This window comes from Apis laboriosa, unplaced genomic scaffold (assembly GCF_014066325.1).
Source record: "Apis laboriosa isolate Shangri-la unplaced genomic scaffold, ASM1406632v1 scaffold33_cov142, whole genome shotgun sequence".
NCBI lineage: Eukaryota > Metazoa > Arthropoda > Insecta > Hymenoptera > Apidae > Apis > Apis laboriosa.
This window is the reverse complement of record NW_025222887.1, coordinates 782,921-805,040: the sequence shown is the minus strand read 5'-3', so window position 1 is coordinate 805,040 and position 22,120 is coordinate 782,921. Positions and strand designations below refer to the sequence as shown.

At 19.2% G+C, this 22,120-nt stretch overlaps 1 protein-coding gene and 1 non-coding gene across 3 annotated transcripts; one reads left to right on the top strand and one right to left on the bottom strand.

The window, feature by feature from the left end:
• The first annotated feature begins 1,172 nt into the window (after positions 1-1,172).
• Positions 1,173-17,999, top strand: LOC122714564 (dnaJ homolog subfamily C member 5-like). 2 transcript variants are annotated; one of them, XM_043936001.1, is made up of 7 exons: positions 1,173-1,417; positions 2,439-2,577; positions 4,331-4,483; positions 4,816-4,947; positions 9,353-9,409; positions 13,286-13,448; positions 17,672-17,999. In XM_043936001.1, the coding sequence occupies exons 1-7, from the start codon at positions 1,398-1,400 to the stop codon at positions 17,737-17,739; spliced, it is 732 nt and encodes a 243-aa protein (XP_043791936.1). In that variant the 5' UTR covers positions 1,173-1,397; the 3' UTR covers positions 17,740-17,999. The 2 variants fall into 2 exon arrangements, with proteins under 2 accessions (XP_043791936.1, XP_043791937.1); XM_043936002.1 differs by lacking the exon at positions 9,353-9,409 and having other exon boundaries at positions 1,184-1,417.
• Positions 18,000-21,476: 3,477 nt separating this feature from the next.
• On the bottom strand, positions 21,477-21,671 carry LOC122714614. The gene has a single exon (XR_006346677.1). It is a non-coding gene; the product is annotated as a U2 spliceosomal RNA (small nuclear RNA).
• Between the last annotated feature and the right edge of the window lie 449 nt (positions 21,672-22,120).

Sequence of the window (22,120 nt, the reverse complement as noted above, 5' to 3'; positions counted from 1 at the left end):
AAGATTTTTAAATTTAAATGTTACATTCGATTTTTGCTTATGTTCCGTATGATCTTATATTATTCTACTTCTATATACTTTTAATATTTTTTATATATTTTTAATTCGATTCTTTAATATTTCAAAATCTCATATTTTTTCTTTCAAATTATATATATATATATATAATATATTTTATTATATATATAATAAATATATATATATAACTATTATATATTTCATTTTAAAGTTGTAAATACAGATTTCAAATAAGAAAGCATTGTGTTACTTATAGCAAAAAAAAAAAAGATTAATAGAAAAATGATTTATTGATTTTTTAATCTATTATCGATCATCGATACATTTATTTATCCTCCAGTTTGGATATATGTATACATATATAAATATATATATCACGTATATAAATGTATACAATTAGTTAACAGTCTAATTTATTACAAATGATTTTCTCAACAAAAGACTTACTGAAAGAAACAATATTATTATTTACACTTCACGATAATGATACAATTTCTATAATTTATCACAATCATAATTTATCATTATTATAATTTATCATAATTTGTCTGTACGTGATATGCTTTATAAATACAATCGTTTTCGTTACAATCATCGATTACTTGATAATAACAATATTGACTTTTTTATCGACAAATTATTATCGAAAGACAGGATTATCGGCACGATATTTTGATTTTTTAATCTATTATCGATTATCGATATATTTATTTATCCTCCAGTTTGGATATATGTATAGATATATAAATATATATATATTACAACATAAATATATACAATTAGTTAACAGTCTAATTTATTACAGATGATTTTCTCAATAATAGACTAACGGCCCTAATTTTAAGTCTAATGAAAGAATTATTCTCTATTAGATATTAAATTTTAAAATTTTTTAATTTAAATTTCTTTACTTTTATTAAAAGTTTTAAATTTGTTTACTTAAATCATATTTTTTTTATTATTATATTAATATTTTTATTATTATTGAATAATAATATTTTAAAGATTTAGAATTATACGTATTTATGTGAAAATAAAGTTTAATAATATGATTTACAAAAAAAATAAAAATTTTAACAAAATATGCAATTGCTTTGGCATTTTTGGTTGAAATAATATGCACCAATAGTTTTATAGTTCATTTATATTTCTTATATTTTCACAGTGGCGCCAGTTTGATGCAACTGTGTCCACTTTTAGTACTAAAATATTGAATCCTTTCCCCTGCTATCATCCGATACAACATCTATTCAAAAATACGTTTGTTCATTTAATGACGAAAATCATGTACCTGTAGTACGAGACGATAAAGTTCGAAATATTTTAGTAGCGAATTAATTCTATTTCTTGTATCTCGAATAACATTATTTTCATCAAACATGGATAAAAGAAAAATGTCGTGAGTACTTTATCAGTCTTATATGAACTTATTTGAATTTTATACTATTTCCTTTTTTAAAAATTATATTCTTTTAATTCAACAGTAATTAATATATATATTTTCATCGAATTCAATGAATATATATTAAAAATTTTAAAATTTTAAAAAATCAGACAAGTTCTATTCTAGGTTATTCTTCTATTCACTTTTTAATGTTTTAATCTTTATTTCTTATTCAATTTATGTCATAATTTCTAACGAAAATAAAGACAATAGTTCTATTAACTGATAATTTCTCTCTTTTTTTTTTTTTTTTTTGAAATAAAGATTTGTATTTATTACATTGATTTGTTGATTTATGAACATGTCGTAATACATTTTGAAGATTATTGTCATTAAGATTAGGTTTATTATGTTTCTTCGTAAATAACTTATATTTGATGAATTATTTGCATTTAAATATAAAAATTGATATAAATATTAATTATGAAGATTGTAAAATAAAAAATTTTAATTATAAAGAAAGTAAAATTGTAAAATAATAAATTATAATTATTTTTAAAATAATAAATTATAATTGCTTATATGATTGCTTAAATTTTGTAAAAATTTTTTTTAAATAATTCTTAAATATGATATATATTATAATATTATTAAATATATATAAATATTTGTGTTAAAAAATATATATATTTTATATAATGGCATTATAATATATTTGATATGAAGAAATAAAATATTCTATATAATATTTTTTTAAATAAAATTTCAATCTTTATCTTTTTCTATCTTAAATATTTTGAAATATTATTTTAAATACTTTGAAAATAAATTTTAATTCTATTTCAGAATTTATATTTTTATATTTATTATTTAATGTTTTATATATAAATTCAAATAAAATATATTTAATATTAAACATGTTTTAATATAATTTTTAAAATAATGCAAATTAATAAGTTATTATATTTGTTATAGAAATTGATAATTAATTGATTCATTAATTGATTCATTCATTGATTCATTTTCTTTGTTTTAGGACAGCAGGGGATTCCCTGTACCAAATTTTAGAGATTCCAAAAACTGCCACTCCTGAAGAAATTAAGAGGACTTACAGAAAGTTGGCGTTAAAATATCATCCTGATAAAAATCCAAATAATCCAGAAGCAGCAGAAAAGGTGAGTTTTAATATAATTAATATTAATTATATTTTAATTTGATAAATATTTATTAATAAATAATATAATTTGATTTAATTTATTATAATTATTATATATTTATTATATATTTATTATAATTTTTATAATTTATTATATATTACAATTATAAGTTTTTTTTTATTTTCATAGATTTTATCTAATGGGTATATAAATAATAAAATAATAAAATTTGAATTTAATATAGATTAATATCATTTGTATTAAATTTTAATAAATATTAATATATAAATATTATATTTTAATGTATAAATATTAACATAATTATTATTAAGTATATTGCATAAAGAAGAAAAAATTTGTTATAAATTACATTATGCTAAATATGATTTTCATATTTACCATATATATATATATAAAGATTTATGAAAAACATCGATGCAATTATGTTATATTATGTTATAGGCATTTTCTATTTATAAATCTTTTAATATATAAAATTTTTTTTGAAAGAAACTCAAACTTGAAAGAGTTATATTCTTAGGAATAATAATTATCAATCTTTATAAATATCTTTATAAATAATTAAATTAGTTTAAATTTTATTTGAGAAAAGAATAATTTGTATATATATATTAATGTATAACAATTTCAATTTAGATATATTAATATAATTTTAATAGAAAGAAAATTTATATTTTTCTATCCATATCATGATTAAATTAAAGAAGATCATATTTATTTTATTATATTAATATTTAAATTGATTATTTTAAATAATATCTTGTCATTAATTTAAATAAATAGTTACATGTTTTTAATAATTATTTATAAAACAGATAATTTCAAATAGATTTTTATGTTCTCAAATTATGTTATATGAATATATTATTTTCAAGGATAATATTATGAAAAATTTTTTTCTATACATTTATATAATCATCATGACTTAATTTATAAAAAACTTTTTGTATTATTAGATATTATTAGAATTGAATTTTGCCTATGTATGAATATATGCATTTTTTAATGCAATCTTCTCTTATCATATTGAATATTTGATCTGACTTGAATCTCCTACGCAATATACATACTATAAACAAAAGATGAAATTCTCAATTTTTTAATTTTTAGATACAATCAGGTGAATATATATTTTTATATGTATACTTTTATAAACAAGTAATTGTATTAATATTAAGAATATATTGTAATATTTATTAAATACTATTCAAAATAATTATTATGAAATTATATGAATATTAAATATGAATTTCTAAATTTTTTGCAGATTTTTTTTTTTGTAGATTCTAATCTACATTAGTAACTAAATATTTTAAATTACAGTTATATTGTATATATACATATATATAAATTAATAATATAATAATAACAATAAATAATATAATAAATTTTACAATTATAAAAAGTAATTATTATTTAATTATGAAGTATCAGTAAATGTTTAAATCCTTTTTTTTTGAAACTTAAAAATGGACATAGAATATTTATATTTTTTAATCATCTATATAATATAATATTATTATTTTTCTATTAAAATAATTATATTTGTCTATTAAAAACTAATAATTTAATATCAATTATAATTCATAATTACAATATTTATTTTAAATAATTTTATTTCTAAAAAAATACAGTTAAAATCTTATATACTTGATCAAAAATATTAATCTTACTTTTTTTCAAATTAATATAAAGTTTCATATATATATATTTTATAAAGTTTATTTCTTGAATATGAATTATGTTTCAGTTTAAAGAAATAAATAGGGCACATGCTATATTAACAGATTTAACTAAGAGAAATATATATGATAATTATGGATCACTTGGACTATATGTTGCTGAGCAATTTGGTGAAGAAAATGTCAATGCATACTTTGTTGTTACTTCTGGTTGGTGCAAGGTAAACTTTTATTAATTTCTGAGTTTTTTCTATAAAATAAATTTTATTATTATTATTATTAATTTTATAATAAAAAATTTAATAAAAAATTGATAAAAAATTTATCAATAGTTTTAATATATATAAATTATATATTATATATTATATATAAATTATATATATACTAAATTCTTATTTTTTAAAATTTATATATAATATTTCTATTCATTTGCTTCAATGAACTTATTTTTTTACCATTTACAATTTACAAAATCTTTGTTATTAATATATATCATACAATTAATTATTAAATATAATAAATTCATTATATTAATTGTAATTATTGTTTTCAGGCACTCTTCATATTTTGTAGTTTGATAACTGCGTGTTATTGCTGTTGTTGCTGCTGTTTTTGCTGCAATTTCTGCTGTGGTAAATTCAAGCCAACACCACCGGAAGACAGTGGAGCATACCACAATTTACAGGTAATATTTTTATACTTTTTTCTTTATTTTCAAACTATTTTGTATGTGTAATGAATAATTACAAATTTACAATTAATTAGAATAACTTATTTAAAATAATATCGATTAATTTAATTTAATAGGAAAATTGTGTAAAAATTTTAATTTTTTTATATGCATATAAATATCGAACATTTCTAGATTTTTAAACTTAATTGAAACAATTGCAAAAAATCAGTTATTTTTGGATTATTTCCAATTTTTTACAAATATTTTCTTGATTTATTAGTAATATTTAAAGTAAAGTTATTAAAAATTAAATTTAAATTTTCTAATTTTCACAAGTAATTTAATTTGTATGGAATCTATGAAACTAAGTATCAAATAACGAATTATTATAAATAAAATATTAATGAATATAAATAAAATTTTAATAATATATAAATATGTAATATGATATATACATATGTGATGTATATATATATATATGAAAATAATAATTGAAAATGGAGTGAAATTTTGTTATTTTGTTATCCAACATTATGCTGAAGATTTTGACATGACATAATAAATATAAACATGTCATGTGAGAAAAAATAAAATTTTCAAGAAACGAATTATGTTTAAAACGATAATATGTGATAAATAATTAAAATTATAAGAATATCGATCGATATAAAATATCAAGTTCCATAACAATATATTTATATTTTATATTTTAGTTGATATGATAACTAAATATTTATCCATTATGTAGTTAGCATTGAAATGAGCTGTATTTTTTAAGTCAGTTAAATCGTAGATATGATATAAAATATTTAACATATTCAAACACAATACAATGGTGTGTATAATGCATAGAAAATCAATCGAAATATGATAATATAAATTGAAATATTTAGAAAAAAATAATAAAAATATATCCTTGATAATCGCAAATTTTTGATAATAAGATAAATTTTATTTAAAGATAATTTACACGTTCAAACGAAAAAATCTATCTAATGAATCTAATAATGAAAAAGATAATATATAATTTAACTATATAATGATTTTATAGGAAAATTCTTTTATAGGAAATGACCACTTATATCGATTAATCGTGTTAAAAAAAATATATAATTTCATAAGAATTATAAATCTGTTTATCAATATGGAAGGAAATTTTCAAGAGATATCATATATTCATGTGCATTTCTAATCATTTTTCATTTGTTATATAATAGATATGAAGATTTATTCGATTCTCGATCACGCATCTATCATCATTGCTCAGATTATCTCGCTTTCTACATTTTCAGCAAGCAATAATATCATATATTTCATTTATATATTATTCTATACTTTACACATTTTTAAAAAAAACAATCTTTATCTTATTTTGTATATATTATAGATGTATATATATATATATATATATATATATATATATATATATTGTATATTGACATCTGCAAAAAATTAATAACAATAAATCAAGTTCCATATTATGCAATTTTTCATACGAAATATTTTTTCGTACAATAAATAATTTATGAATATAATTTTGTAAAAAATATTCGCATTACACATAACTTACCTTGTATAAATTAATTATTAATGTTAATAGAATTTCTTAATTCTGTGTTCTGGAGAATTCTATTAATTTTAATTTATCTAGATAAATATAATAGAAATATTTTAAAATTATATCGCAATAGTTGTTCTGATATTTAGAAATTTTAGCATAATTTAATGTTTTGTACGATGTATATCTTAAATATTATTGTTTTTGTTATTAATTGCTATAATTATAAAAGTAATTCTCTCTTCTTAAATTTTTTATATTTTATTAATTTTTTAATAAAAAGTCATAAAATATATATAATGACAATTATTTGACAAAATTTCAATTTGAAAATAATATACAAATATATACACATAATATCATTATTCTTGCAAATAATCACTTTTGTACACTTATCTTATAAGGAAATTTATCTATCTTAAAAATTTTGATTTTAATAAAAAATTTGTATTCAAAAAAATTTTTTTAACAAATAATATTTATTAAAAATGTGAAATGAATGAGAAGGGAAAATTTATTTTATCTTTTATTATACGTAACTTTCAAAACATGATATGTGAAAATTTTTTTAATATCCAGATTTAGAAAAACAAATTTATTTACTATTATTTTAAATTATTGAATAAGTAATGTCGTTTTCTAAGATACTTGATATAGCAATTATTTTTCTTGATATGTATTATTCTTGTATGATTTCTTGATGTGTTTCTCACTGAATTTTAAATTTTGATTTTTAAAGAACAATTGATCAAGAACAAATTTTTACGCTATTTGTAAATCTTATACTACGAAAAACAAATAGCGATATATTATTGATGGCAAGTCTGAAGAACTCGGTAGATTTCTATGAAAACAACTCTTCTATCGTTTTCATCAATGATTCCAGTAAAATTGCATGTAATCTGTCTAATTATTAGTCGTAGAGATTAATCACATTATAAATGCCATTACATAATATTTTCATCAATGTAACATACATAATATTTAATCTTTTGTTATCTTTTGTTATTTATAAGAAATATGCATGATTTTTTAATTATGCATGAGATTGTTTATTAATTATATTTAATTATAATTATATTTCTTTATATCAACAATATATTAATATATTCCCAATAGTCTTTCATTCTTTGTGATTTCTTTCTAGACAAATTTTTTCATGGATCGACGGAATATTTTCAATTTATTTGATTTCATTATATAATCTCATTCAGAGTATCTATCTCAATTTCTTTCATATACTTCGAATTATTTTGTATTAAAAATTAACAAAAATTAAAATTTAAAATTTTTTAAATGATAAAAAATATAGAAAAAATTATCACTTATGTTTCTTTCGCATTTTTGTATAATAATTTTATTATATTTTAAATCTAGCAAACAATGTTAATTTTTTGATTTTTTTGAACCAGAGAAAACGACATTACTTCTAAAAAAATCTAAAAGATTAAAGGATTGTTATTTGTAATTGTATTTGTTGATGTACGTTCTTTTTATGTATATTTTTTACAACAATGTATATTTTGTTATTACAAATCAGCATCATATAAATTTTATTGAAAATATTTCAACCATAATATGATTAATATAATATATAATACTATAATGTGATAATAATATTATTAACGATAATAATATTATTATCGTTATGTTAAATTTTCAATTTTTTTTATACACGTTATAAAAATTAAAAAAAAAGATTAAAAAGAAATTATTTAATTATACACCTAAGATAACACAAATAATCAGGAGTTAATAAAAATGTTTTTTTCATGAGATAGGATTTCGGATTAAGAATTATTTTTAGATAGAAATCAAACTTATGTAAAAGAAACGAAAATATGGTATTTTAAATTTTAACAGAATTTTAGAAATGTTAAATTTTAACAAAAATTTATAATTTATTAATTCGAAAATTATTGTATTTTTTATAAATAGTAATTCTAAGATTTCATAATATTATAAACTTCAACGATAAAATTATTGAACGTTTTCTTCGATTACGTTAATAATTTATTTATTAATTACATTAATAATTTCAAATTATTTTTTAATAAAATATATATAAATATATTTATAAATATTTATAAATACATAATTGTTTTTATATAAGAATTTAATTAAAATAAAAATAATAAATTGATTATTTTTTTATATTTAATTTCGTGCAATTTAAGTAATTATAGCGTTATTGATTATATTGATCATATGAATATTGATCATATTCAAAGAATGCCATATCAAATTAGCTATTTTCGCAAGTGATGAAAAAGAATAATAATAAATTCTCTTTTCTTCTGAAATATTTTTACGAATGAAACTTTGTATCATTTTTTTTTAAAATATAAAAAAAAATGATCGCAGTTAATCCAGCAAAAAAAAAAACAAAAAGAGATATAACAACTATAACGTTAAAAATATGAGAAATTATACTATATTCTAAATTAAAGAATATCGTTTTATACTTTCCTTTTTGTTAAAACATTATGTTATATACATATATATATATATATGTATGTATATTTTGTTTCGCAAATATTGTATCATTGTAATCTTAAAAAATTATATATTTTCGTTGATATTGATTTTTTACAGATTTACGAGAACAAGAACTAATATTTCTTTTTCTTCGTTTCTCAGTCATTTCATATTCGCCAATATATCATCGATCTATAATTTATATAATCTTTCCAATTCAGTCTAGCATGCACTTTTTTACTTTCGCCTTCCCCCCTCTTTTTTTCTCCCCCCTCCCTTTTTTTTTTTTTTTTTTTTTTTTTTTTTTTTTTTTTTTTTTTTTTTTTTTTTAATAGAATACAATAGATTAGCGGTTTTGTTTACGTTGTTGTTGTATTGTAGCGGGACCAGAATCCAGAGGCAAATGTCGTGACGAATCAGCCCAGAGGCCTGGTTAAGGTAAGTCTTTCTTTGGTATCAGTGGTTCTTAATCCTCTAAATTTATGAAATTTTACGAAAGATGTGATTGGATTTTGTTTTAATTTGTCATAAATGTTTTACAATTTTTTGTGACTTCAAACAAATCAAACATTAAAATTTTTTAATTACAATAATCATTGATGAATTTTTAAAAGAGATTAAAAAATTATTTTTTTAATAAAATAAAATATAACAATACAATTTTTGCTTTTTAATAATCGTTATTTATGTTTGCTTGATAAATTTTATTTTTCGTTATTTTCAATTTACGTAAATTGTAGTTAATTATATGCTTTTTTTCTTTTTTTATATATATTATTATATATATTTTATATATATTTTATATATATTATTTACATATGATTTAAAATTTTAAAATTTCAAATATGTAATTAAATAAAAATACAATATCCATAATTATTATATCTTTTGATTTTATAATCATATTAAGTCACATCAATTTTAATTGATGATTTATGGGGGAGAAAAATATTTTAAAAATTAGAAAATCGAAATAAACTATTATAAAAATAAGATATATTACGAAGAAGAGGAAATGAGAACCATTGAAACAAACATTGAATACATATTGTTCGTTTTTTTTTGATCATATTCATACCAGCTTCTTGAACATTCTTTTTTTCTTCTTCCTCTTTTTCTTCTTTTTCTTCCAGCATTTTTATTTTTTATTTTTTTTCTTCTGGTCCTCGTACAGGAATATGTGTATAGAACAAAAGTTACAGGTTTGTATATGCGATATATTGCTTCAGAAGAAAGATAATATTTTATCTAACGAATCAAATTCGTCAAGTAACGGATATGATCGTGAAAATTAATATGAATAAAAAATTATTCCATGATATTAATTGTTTTTTTCATCGAAAATTAATTTTGAATATATATATATATAATATATATAATTTAGGGGGAAAAAACTTGTGCATTTATTTAAATAGTTGTGTTTATTTTTCATTCTTATAATATAGGATAATTATGGAAGACGAATTTTTTTTAAGTTTGAATTATGATAATCTGAAGAACTTATATATTGAGTTAATTTATACATTAAGCCATATTACAATATCGATAGATCTTTATCGAAAAATGATATCGTATCGTATATACTTTTCTTAACTGAAATATAGTTTTACGTTTATTATAATGACATTTTTATTTTAGCTTTTTTGCCCTCCAATTATTCTAATGACTTTCGTATTTTACACAATTTTCTCTCTTTCCTTCTTTTTCAATTCAAAAAATTCGTTATTGTTATATTTTCTTATATTCTTTATAAATCTCGAGTGATTGTAATTTAGAAATAACGATGCATTTGATTGATTCTCATTTCAACTATTCCATTTCAAAGATTTAGATAGATCGATTTAATATCTTAGTTTTATTAGATATTTCATATTCGATTGACAATTGAACAATTAGAAATCATAAGAAATGTTTTAAATTGATATGAAGAAAAATTGAATGCTCTATAAAATATATCGATTTTTAAATTTTATAATGATAAACTTGAATTGTAAAGAAATATACATCCAATTATAAAAGATAATAAATAACTTATAATAAACTTATGAATGCAACATATGGAAATAAAATATATTAAAAATATTGTAATATAAAATATTTCACAAATTGTTTTAAAAATGATCTATCTTTCCCGGATTTATCCTATAAAATATTATTCCGAGATAAGCATATTATTCACTCGATTATTTTTAAAGATTATGTATATTACTTAACTTTGTTCTCAAATGAAACAAGGAATAAGATCGAGATAACTGCAAATCATAAAATCCGATCGATCGAACAATATTATTCTTTAAAAAAAAAAAAAATATACCATAACATATCACGTAATTGTCACTATTCTCCATGGATATAAAGATTTATAGCCTTTTCAAATAAAGAAATGAGGATGAAAGAAGCGATGTAATGTTGCTTATTTCGAAATAATATTGTATTTATTTAATTATATCAGAATTTAAGCGTTAGTTTTAATTTTTCGCGCTATAATTATCTTTATTAGTTTATTTTATTAGTCAATCCTGATATTTTATTTTTTTCGATTTTGATATTTTATTTTGGTTTAACTCTTTTTTTTTTTTTTATATCTACTTCAACGATAGAGAAGTGATTGTAAAAGAAATTGAAAATCTAAATAAAAAATATCAAATTTAGAGATTCTGATGATGAATTTACATCGATAAGATTATGCACGTAAAATGATCTTTTTTAAAAAAAGCAATGGAATTTAAATATTTTTAATAAAAAGAAACGTAAAGTAATTTCGATACAAGATCTCTGATTACATATGTATGAATAGTCAATAAGTAAGTCTAACTTTACAAAACGATATTTTAATTTTTTTGTTTTTATTTCAAATCGTTATGGATCATTTCAAACTTGCTATTCAATGCATTATCATTACACAACTTCATAACTTTTCAACAATCACAACCGACATTTTTCACAACTATCTGATCAAAATAATTGTCATAATTTTCATACATTTCGTATAAAATTAAATAATATCTTAGTAGAATTTTAAATCATAAATTTTTTCATTTTTTACTGCTTATATATATATGTATATATATATATATATATTATCTAATTCAAAAAGATTATACGAAAAGAAATACGAATAAATCTGAATTTTAATTGATAATTATATAAAATAAGCGATATCTGATCGATTTTAATGATATTGAAATACATTATCAGGATCAATATTCTAAAAAATTTTTTTTTATGCGTACAACTATCGTCTTAGTTTTTCAAATATTGAAAAACTTGAATTAAATTTAAATTAGGATTACACGACATTTCGGTATATGTGGTCCCTTAATAAATGATCACGATTAAAAGATTTTATTCTTAATATTTTATGATATATAAAGGAATTATTCGAACAATATATACACAAATACAATAAAATTATATGAATTTTAAACACATTTAATGATTATGATAAATTATTAAATTTTTCGATCGAACATTCTAAAATACGAAGAACATTCGAATATGTTGGAGGTTTGTAATAAATATATTTTTGAAACTCGATGCCCGATCTGAATCTGTAAATTGTAGGAAATAGTTATATATTTTTTTGAATATATTTCAATCTCAATTGTTAATCTATCTTTTTTTTTTTTTCAAGTGTACTATATGAACTTTCCTACAATTTAAATTCAAATTCGGTTTCATTACAATATTTATTACAATATCATTACACTAAATTCGAATTTATAAAAATGGTAGCTCAAATGTGTGCAGATATATATAAACATCAATTTCATGGTTTACATTAAAAAGAAAAAGATTTTTAATATCAAGATGAAAAATTTTTAAATCTATCCCTCTCCCTCTTCCTCTCCCTTTCCCTCTCCCTCCCCCTTCTCCCTCTCTCCCCCTTCCCCCTCTCCCTCCTCCCCCTCCTCTCCTCTTTCCCCCTCCTCTCCTCTCCTCTCTCCCCCTCCTCTCCTCTCCTCTCTCCCCCCTCCTCTCCTCTCTCTCCCCTCCTCTCCTCTCTCTCTCCATCTATCTATCTAAATATTTGTTTATTTATCTCTTTCATCTCTTGTCATTTTCTTTCTTAACATTGATAATAGCAGATATAATTTAGATGTTCGATTTAACTGATATATTTTGTATATAATAAAGAATAGAAAGAAAGAAATATTATATTGTTAACTCCATAATGGAGATAATAAAAATGTAATTATTGATATAATTTATCCACTTTTATATATGTAATTATGAAATGTAATTATTGAATATTGGTCCATTATTATTTGTAAAAGAAATGAAATATTGATTAGACCGATTGTTGTTTAACAGGAAGAGGAAAGTGACGATGAGGCGATTACGGCACAACCGCAGGGTGGCCCGCAAAACAATTCAACGAATCAACAACCCATTTTTGCCATGCCTCCACCACCCGCTACCGTCGATGAGAATACAAATCTGAATAGCGGTGCTGAAAGAGTTATTTACACAACTGGTATTACGAGTACTTAAATATTAATGCACGTTATTTATCAGGTCGTAATTGTTTTCTTATTCAGTTGTAGCTCTATTTAAGTACTTTTTCTCTTTTTGCCTTTTCTTTTATTATTTCCATGCTTATAATAGCTAAGCATATTATGATATACGTAATATGCAATGTAAACGATGTATTAATTGTATAAAATATTGCTTCAATTCATAATTTAATTAATGTAGTTATGAGATTTGCACAAATTTTTATATTATATTATGAATCTCTCGATGGTAACATAAATTTATATTTTGAATATTTTAATATCAGACTTTTAAATTATAGGTTATTTACATCATTTGAAATTAAGCTTGAAACACTTTAATAATAAAGCAAAATTTTTAACCAAAACAATTTATATAGAATTTATATAGAAAGTAAACGTAGGATTGTATTTCGTGATAATTGTTAATAAAATTTCAAAATTTATAAAATTTTATAAATTGGTGATATAATTACCGAAATACCATAAAAATTTTTTATATTAATTAAAACCCGAAACTGATATTAAATTTATATTGGAATTTTAATTTTCAACAGTCGCTTATTCGAATAAATATAAACTTTTTTTCATTTCATCTACGATAAAACAAATTTCCATCCTTGAATTGTTTTATCGGAAAATTAAATTCGCCATTTCAATATACGATACGATAGACCAATGATTTTTCCAAATTTTATCAATATTTGACTTTTGATCTGATGATATAATCTAATAATATGATCTGAAAATAGTTATGAAAAAAGGAAAAAAGGAAAGAAAGGAAATCATATTAGTTTAGTGAAGAGCGATTGTAATTTTTGTTTTAAAAAATACGAAATCTTTTTTCTTTTTTATAATATATATAATAAATATAATTATATATAAAAAATAGATGTTCGGCTTCTAAATATGTAACAATATATTTTATATACTCGTTAATTGATATGAAAGCATAATGAAGAAAAAATAAAAGAGTTTTATATAAGAAATTACAAAATTTTCGAATTTTTTGGTAAAAATTGTATATAATAATATGAAAGAGAAAAATAAGGAAAAGATATAATCGGAAAAGGGTGTGTATTTTTGTATATATTTTATCTTTCTTATACGATAAATTATAAATTTTATTAAAATTAAATTATCTAAATATTTCCATTATCTAAAAAAGCTAAAAATTTTTTTTCTCTATGCTTTATTTGTCATATAAAATACGATATAAAATGAAAGGATAAAAGATTTTTTGACAGTGAAAGATTCAAATTTTCAAATAAGTTATCGTACTTGAACATTTTCTATTCTTCGTTTTTTGTTCATAGTATCTAATTATACTTTATCGATTTTCAATCAATTATAAAATCAAAAATCATTATTATTCTTATTTTTCTGCGAATTTTAGAAAAATTTCGAAACTAAGAATATATATTTTAAATGTTTCATTAAATTAAAATAAATATTTTTCAAATATTACAATATTCAATATATTTTCTAAAAATATATATATATTTTTTAATCAAAATTATCTTACTCTCTCTCTTCTTAGTTATATATTTTACAACGCAAATTTAAATTTTTACATATATAAGACATTTAATTTATTTCATTATATATTTTCTTTTATTAAATATTTGTTTAATCAGTATTATTAATATTAATATCAGTTTCGGAGAACATTATTTTAAAATAATAATCGAATTATGAAAATCAAAGTAATATGTGCTTTCGTAAATATATCATGCATTTTTATTTGGCGATAAATAATACAACTGTGTTATACATTCTAATAATTATTCCAATAATTATTTTTTTTAGTTTTTAAATATTTCATTTTACATATATATATTGCATTTAAGTATAGAAATTAAGAATTTTGTGCTTTTGCGAGAAAAATATTTTTTTCTTTTCCTTTATATGACAAGTTCATAAAATCTTGAACAACTGAGATGAATTTTTTCTATCTTTTAAATATTTTAATCGAACTTTCCGTTTCACGCGAAATATATTTTTTTTTCATTCATATTTATTTAATTTGTATATTTATTAATTATAAATTAATTTTCTTGAAAAAAATAGATAAGACTAGCCGCATAGAATTCTTGTCTATACTTAATACTAACAATAACACAAGTATGCTTATTTAAAGTATTAATAATATAAAGCCATGTAAAAATGTATATTATAATTATTGTGTGCGCTTACGTGCATTGAATAATAATTGTAAAAATTTAAGTATAATTTTATGTAAATAGTTGCTGCATTACTTTTTCTTTACTAAATAATTATGGTAAAATTTATCATAAATAGTTATCCAGTTGCAAAATGTTTTAAATGTTTCTTTTCATATGTCATTGATATATTCAACCGAAAGATTTTATTCTTTAAAAAATGGAGCAATTAGTCATTTAAAATGGAAAAAGAAAAAATATCAGATTTCCTAATTTTTTGCCTTTTGCTGTCACCGTTTAATATATATGTACATGTATATGTATATATATNTATATATATATATATATATATATATATATATATATATATATGTATGTATATACATATAACATACATGTATATACATATAAATTTATATTATTATTTTTTTATCTGTTGTATCGCATTTTTATTTCTCCCTTGTTAAACGCTATACATATATATAGTATATTTAGTTTATATCATATATGTGGCTTAAAGATTTAACATATAAAATAATACAAAAATTGTTTGCAAAAAATTTTATAAGTAAATTTTTGTGTTTAGATTCGATTTGATAAATCATTTTAATGTAAAAATATATTTTCACTTTAAAAATAATTGTAAAATTTTACTTGTTCTATGGCAAACTAATGGCAAACTAAGTGAAATTGTATGAAAATTAAATTATAAGTATTTTCTTGTAATTATATATAATTGTATTATAGATAAAATGATCTTAAATTCTATAAAGTAATCGATAGAAAAATTTGTATTATTGTTACTTTTTTCTTATTTCGGTGATTTATCGATTCATTTGATTTATTTTCGATAATTATTTTTAAATATAAAATAAATACTTAATCCATTGATTTCGGTAAATTTTAAGAAGTAATTAGAGTAGAAAATACTTTTCTACAAAGAAAAAAAATCGTTACAAAACGATATTTAATAATTCTAATATATTTCAAAGATATTTAACAGTCTTTTTATAAATTCATCATAATTTTTTAATTAATTTTTAAATGATGATTTTTACTTTTAGCTCCGTTATTTTATTTTTTTTTTTTTTTCTTAAAAAAATCATGTAATAAAAATTTAAATTTATAATTATTTTTCTTCATTTTTGCCTTTTCTAAAATATTTTAAGATAAAATAATCGTGATGTTTCAATTTCAATATCGATGTATTCATATCTCACTTGTGAGATTTTACAATGCAACTTCATTTGTTGTTGTTGTTGTTGTTGTTGTTGTATGTAATTTCTCTTTAGTTTGAAGAAGATTTAGCATAAAAGTTTTTTTTCTTAAATATTAATTTTTTACATTTTATTGATATGAAGATCGGACACATTTGTATTTTTAAAAATAAATAAATTTACTATATATATATATCTATATATCTATCCATATACTTGATTATAAAATTATATGCACTTTTTGCTTCGACAACATTTGTATAATAAGAAAAGTCATGATTTATTTTATTTTTTACCATATTTATATATATATATATTATTTCATTTCTAAGAATATAGATATTTAAATTACATAAAATTTAAAAATTTTATTATTAGATGTTGTTGTTTTAAAATTTAAAATTAAGCAAATATATTTGGCATGTAAGTGAAAAAAAAAAAAGAAAACTTAATATATTAAAATATATAAATATTTTCTATTTTTATAAGATTCAAATAATATCTTTTAATAATTTTGCCATTACAAATTTAATCTTTACTTTTAATTAGATAATAGTAAAATATATTTTAAAGTTGTAAAATTTTATTTATCAATAAGAATTTTGTGAAATAAAATATATAAATCTTCGATCAAATAATTGAAAAAAAAAAACAATCTATAAAATACGTATCTTAATTGTGTATATTTTTAAAATATATTATCTACATTTCAAGTATGTTAATGCATGATTAATTTTTTTATATCTTTAATTAAATATTTAAATATTAATATATTAATTGAATATATTATATAATTACTATATACAATTTATTTGTTCAATACAGCTGCCTCTACAAATCCTTTCATTGGAGCAAATGTTGGTACAACTAGCACGAGTGCAACAAAATGGTAGTCACCGAATGATAAAGATACGCTACATATATGTTAGAAAATTTGTTATGTAACTTCTTACGGGGTGGATTTTCACATATGAATAGTATGCTAGATATCAAAAAGATTGTTATCAAAAAAATTTTTTGCAAACGTATTTCTCATTCATTTTCTTGTTAATTATTGTTAATTGATGAATAATGAATTAAGTTTCAAATCAATTTTTAATTATCTTGATATCTTTTTTTAATATGAAATAATAAAATATTTGAATTTAAATGTTTTAGTAATTTAATTTTAATATATATATATATATAATAACATAAAATGATAATATAGACTTCTATACTTCTTTGAATTTTGAAAAAATTTAATGGATACATGTTGGACTAGAAATAAAAGAAAGGAAAAAAAGAAAAAAAAGTTAAATAAAATAAATATTAGAAGCAAATGTTAATAGAAAATATTTTAAATTTTTATATAAACATATTATTTTTAAAATAAATAAGATTTTTTTATAAAAATTTATTAAAGATTACGGAAAGATTAAAGATTACAAAAGAAAAAATGATATTAGTGTACGTATACAAATCCACCCCGATTTTTTGAATAGATAAGTAACAAAGAAAAAGAAAGAAGGGTCTCGATATATAAATATCTCATTCACAAATTTTCAATTATTCTCAAAATTGAAAAAATATTAAATATAAATATTTAATGATAAACATTTTGTTAATGCATGGAATACATAAAAAATTATACACGTGTGCGTAAATAAAAATGGCTTAAAGTTATTAGACTTTTCTCTGTTAATTAATCATATTAATTATCATATATATATTGTAATTAATATGATAATGATATGACGAAAGAAAGAACTATTACTAATTTGTACAGTTATAAGTTCATCTAACTGCTTCTTATTTTAATAGATATACATATATTTATTTCTAATAATAATTATTATACTTTATGAAACATGTGTATATACTGAAAATGAATTTGCCACAAAATGAAACTTCCAATATTTGTTAGGATGATGTGAAATTAATGCACAATATATCATCATAATAATCATAATATTTATTTTGATTGATATTTATTATAGCAAAAAAAAAAAAAGAACTTAAAGATTCGATCAATATCGATAATCATTATGTTTGGAAGTTAATTTAAATGCTACACTATATGTATTTTTATTAAGATAATGTAATTGATTAGAATAATTTATAACACATAATGTTAAAATAAATTGATAAATTATTGGAATAAATAAAACTACACAACGAATTTAATTTTATCATGAATTTAAAAACATATGAGTTTTTCATTTATTATTTGTTCTTTTTAATTAACAAATTATAAAGTTTCTTCTTTTATTTAAAGATAATAATATAAAATTAAATATGAAGATAAATTACTTTTAATAATACCTCAATATTAATATTTAATGTATATTAAGAAATGTATGCATTTTATGTGTTGTTATTGTGTTGTTATAATATATATTTACGTAAAATATAAACAATATTTTAGTAGTTTTTACTATCTTGTTGTCATGTATTACATAAATTGCTTCATATGCGCATTTTCTCTTTTATATGCGCGCGCGCGCAATATACATAAAGTTACAACATTATTATATAAAAATTTATTTTAGCTTTTATTATATTATTATATAGAGTAATTCATTTTTGCATTTAATTTATTCTTGTAATTTGTTTTACAAATATAAAATAGAAATCGTATATTAGTTGTAATTTTTCTATGTAAGAATAATATTTACTATTACACATATAATGTACTTATCTTTATGGAAAAGTTATTGAAATATTTTTAAAAAAAGTGTTGTTATTAAGTAAAAAGTTATCTTTTAATTTACATATCTTTTAATTTATATATATATATATATATATTATTTACTTAAAAGTATATAAATTGCATTAATTTTACAACACCCTGATATATTTAATCTAATAATAAATCTCAAAAAATGTTAAATCTTGCTTTATTTATAATTAAAATTAAAAATATTATAAAATTATCCCTTTTGCTTTGCCTTCTCAGAATCAGAATATTATATCTGTAAATATTCATGTATTATGAAATAGCAAATAATAAAATTTATCATGCAGATAAGGCAATTAAAACAGATCACTAAAATATTTAAGTTTTGAGAAAATAAAAACATATTTTTAATCATGAAAATTGTTTGATATGGAGACCAGTATTACTTGTAATAATATGTTTTGTTCATAATTTTTTAAGAAGTAATTCGAGCCTACTATATTCTACTATAATAAAACGTTTGTATTTTCATATTTATACTACATATAGCTGTAGATCACCATATCATTTCATATCATATAATTATAAAATGAATTTTATATATATAATATTTTAGTTTATTTAATTAAAGTATTTAAGTAAAAAGTATGATAATTATAAAACATTAATGAAAAAAATTAATATGTTGTATTTTGGTGATTGATATTTTATTACGAATATATTTATTTTTTTCAATTTTCAAAATTTATATTTATATAATTTAGCTTTAAATATTAAAAATAAATAAAAATAAAGATATATTTTTACATCTTGCTATAAAATTAATCATAATATTGAAATGTTTAATAATTTTTAATATTTATAAATAAAATTTTTCTTCCGTATATTATTCCATATCAAGCAATCTTTATTTGAAACATTATTTTATTTTTAAAAATATTATATTTTTCTTCAAAGAAAGATGACTTGTTTTAAATGTCTGAACCTGTATGTATTATGTATGTGTAGTATAATACATCATCTATAATATGTTGTACGTATGCACATATATATATGTACAGAGTGGATTATTTATTTCAGAATTAAAAAATTCTGAGATATAATTGCATTATATATCTTTTCCTAAACTACTTTATTATCATTATTCACAATAATATGTGTGTATATATAATATATATATATATATATATATATATATATATATATATATATATATTATTATTACACTCTGTGCATAAGTATATGCATGCATATATACATATAATTTGTTGTTAAAAAAATTGTAGAATAAATTTTGTGCGAATATAATCTGTTATCTATGCATATATAATTCATATATATTTATTCGTAATTTGGGAACTATTAAGAAATCCAACTGATATTAAATCCTTGGCATTTATATTTAGATTCTGTCAAAAATTATGAATTAATTTATAGTAAATTTAAAAAGAGAAGCATTAAATTATCTTGTTATGTTATTTCGTTCAATCAGTTCCATTTATTCTATTTATTTATTTATGTATTTACCCTATGAATTAAATAAAATATCCTATGACTGACACGAATGAAATAAATTTTAATACAATTAAAATATATTTTATGGAGGAGATACATAAAGTAAAGAAACACAATGAGTTTTTTTAAATATTTATATCTTTTTTTGTAGCTAATTTAGACTAGATAGAATCTTGTCAAATGAGTAACTTTTTGTTAAGTAGTAGTAAGAGTAACTTTTTGTTAATTTTGTTAAGTAATTAAGGGGAAAAAGATTTTTAAGATTTTTATCGCAAAAAAATATTTGTGATATAGGTGTATATGTTTATGTTTCTGCTTTTCTAATATTTATATGATTTGGTATTTCTTATATATACATACGCACTTTGATTTCTTTATTTAAAAATCAAACTATTTTAACTTGCATGTATATATATTTTGTTTAAGAAAAAAAGTTATTAATTTTGCTTTTTCAAATAAAGTTGAGCCGAAACACGACAAATCTGCAATGTCGAGCCGACTCACGGTAGAAATAGAGCAAGCTCTAAAAACTTCCACCAAGTTCCAAAAATCAGATTAATATTTTTAACTCTCACTCGAGAGTATATCAGATATTAAGCTGATAAGAACAGATACTACACTTTGATCTTAGCCAACAGGCCGAGAAGCGATATTATGTACTCTCTTTCAATACATTTTATATTCTTTTTGAAGAATTTCACTTGCGAGAGGCATACAAGTTAATTTGCCCTCTAGTGATAGAATACAGAAATAATATTTTATATTATAAAAATTAATAAAAAATGTTTTAATAATTTTATTTTATGGTAATTTTTATTTTATTTTATAAATTTTCAAAATGAAAGAAAAATGCAGAAATAATTTAAAAATATAATAATATTAATAAAAGTTTCTATATTCTTTTTTAGGGATGTAAATTATATATATTAAGTTATATTAGTTTTTAACATAGAGAAATGTTTCTTTCAAAAAATCAAGAGAAAAATTCATAAACAATTTTTCATTTATAGAATTAATTTGTAAAAGATTTTTGTTATAATTTATTTTTTTAAGCTTTCATTTTATTATTATTTATATATGTATAAACATATATATATAGA

Excerpts from the sequence above, each read along its gene's own strand:
- LOC122714564 (XM_043936001.1), top strand. The coding sequence starts at position 1,398 with ATGGATAAAAGAAAAATGTC. Across the intron at positions 4,948-9,352 it reads GAGCATACCACAATTTACAG|CGGGACCAGAATCCAGAGGC; the intron begins GTAATATTTTTA and ends GTTGTATTGTAG. Across the intron at positions 13,449-17,671 it reads AAGAGTTATTTACACAACTG|CTGCCTCTACAAATCCTTTC; the intron begins GTATTACGAGTA and ends TGTTCAATACAG.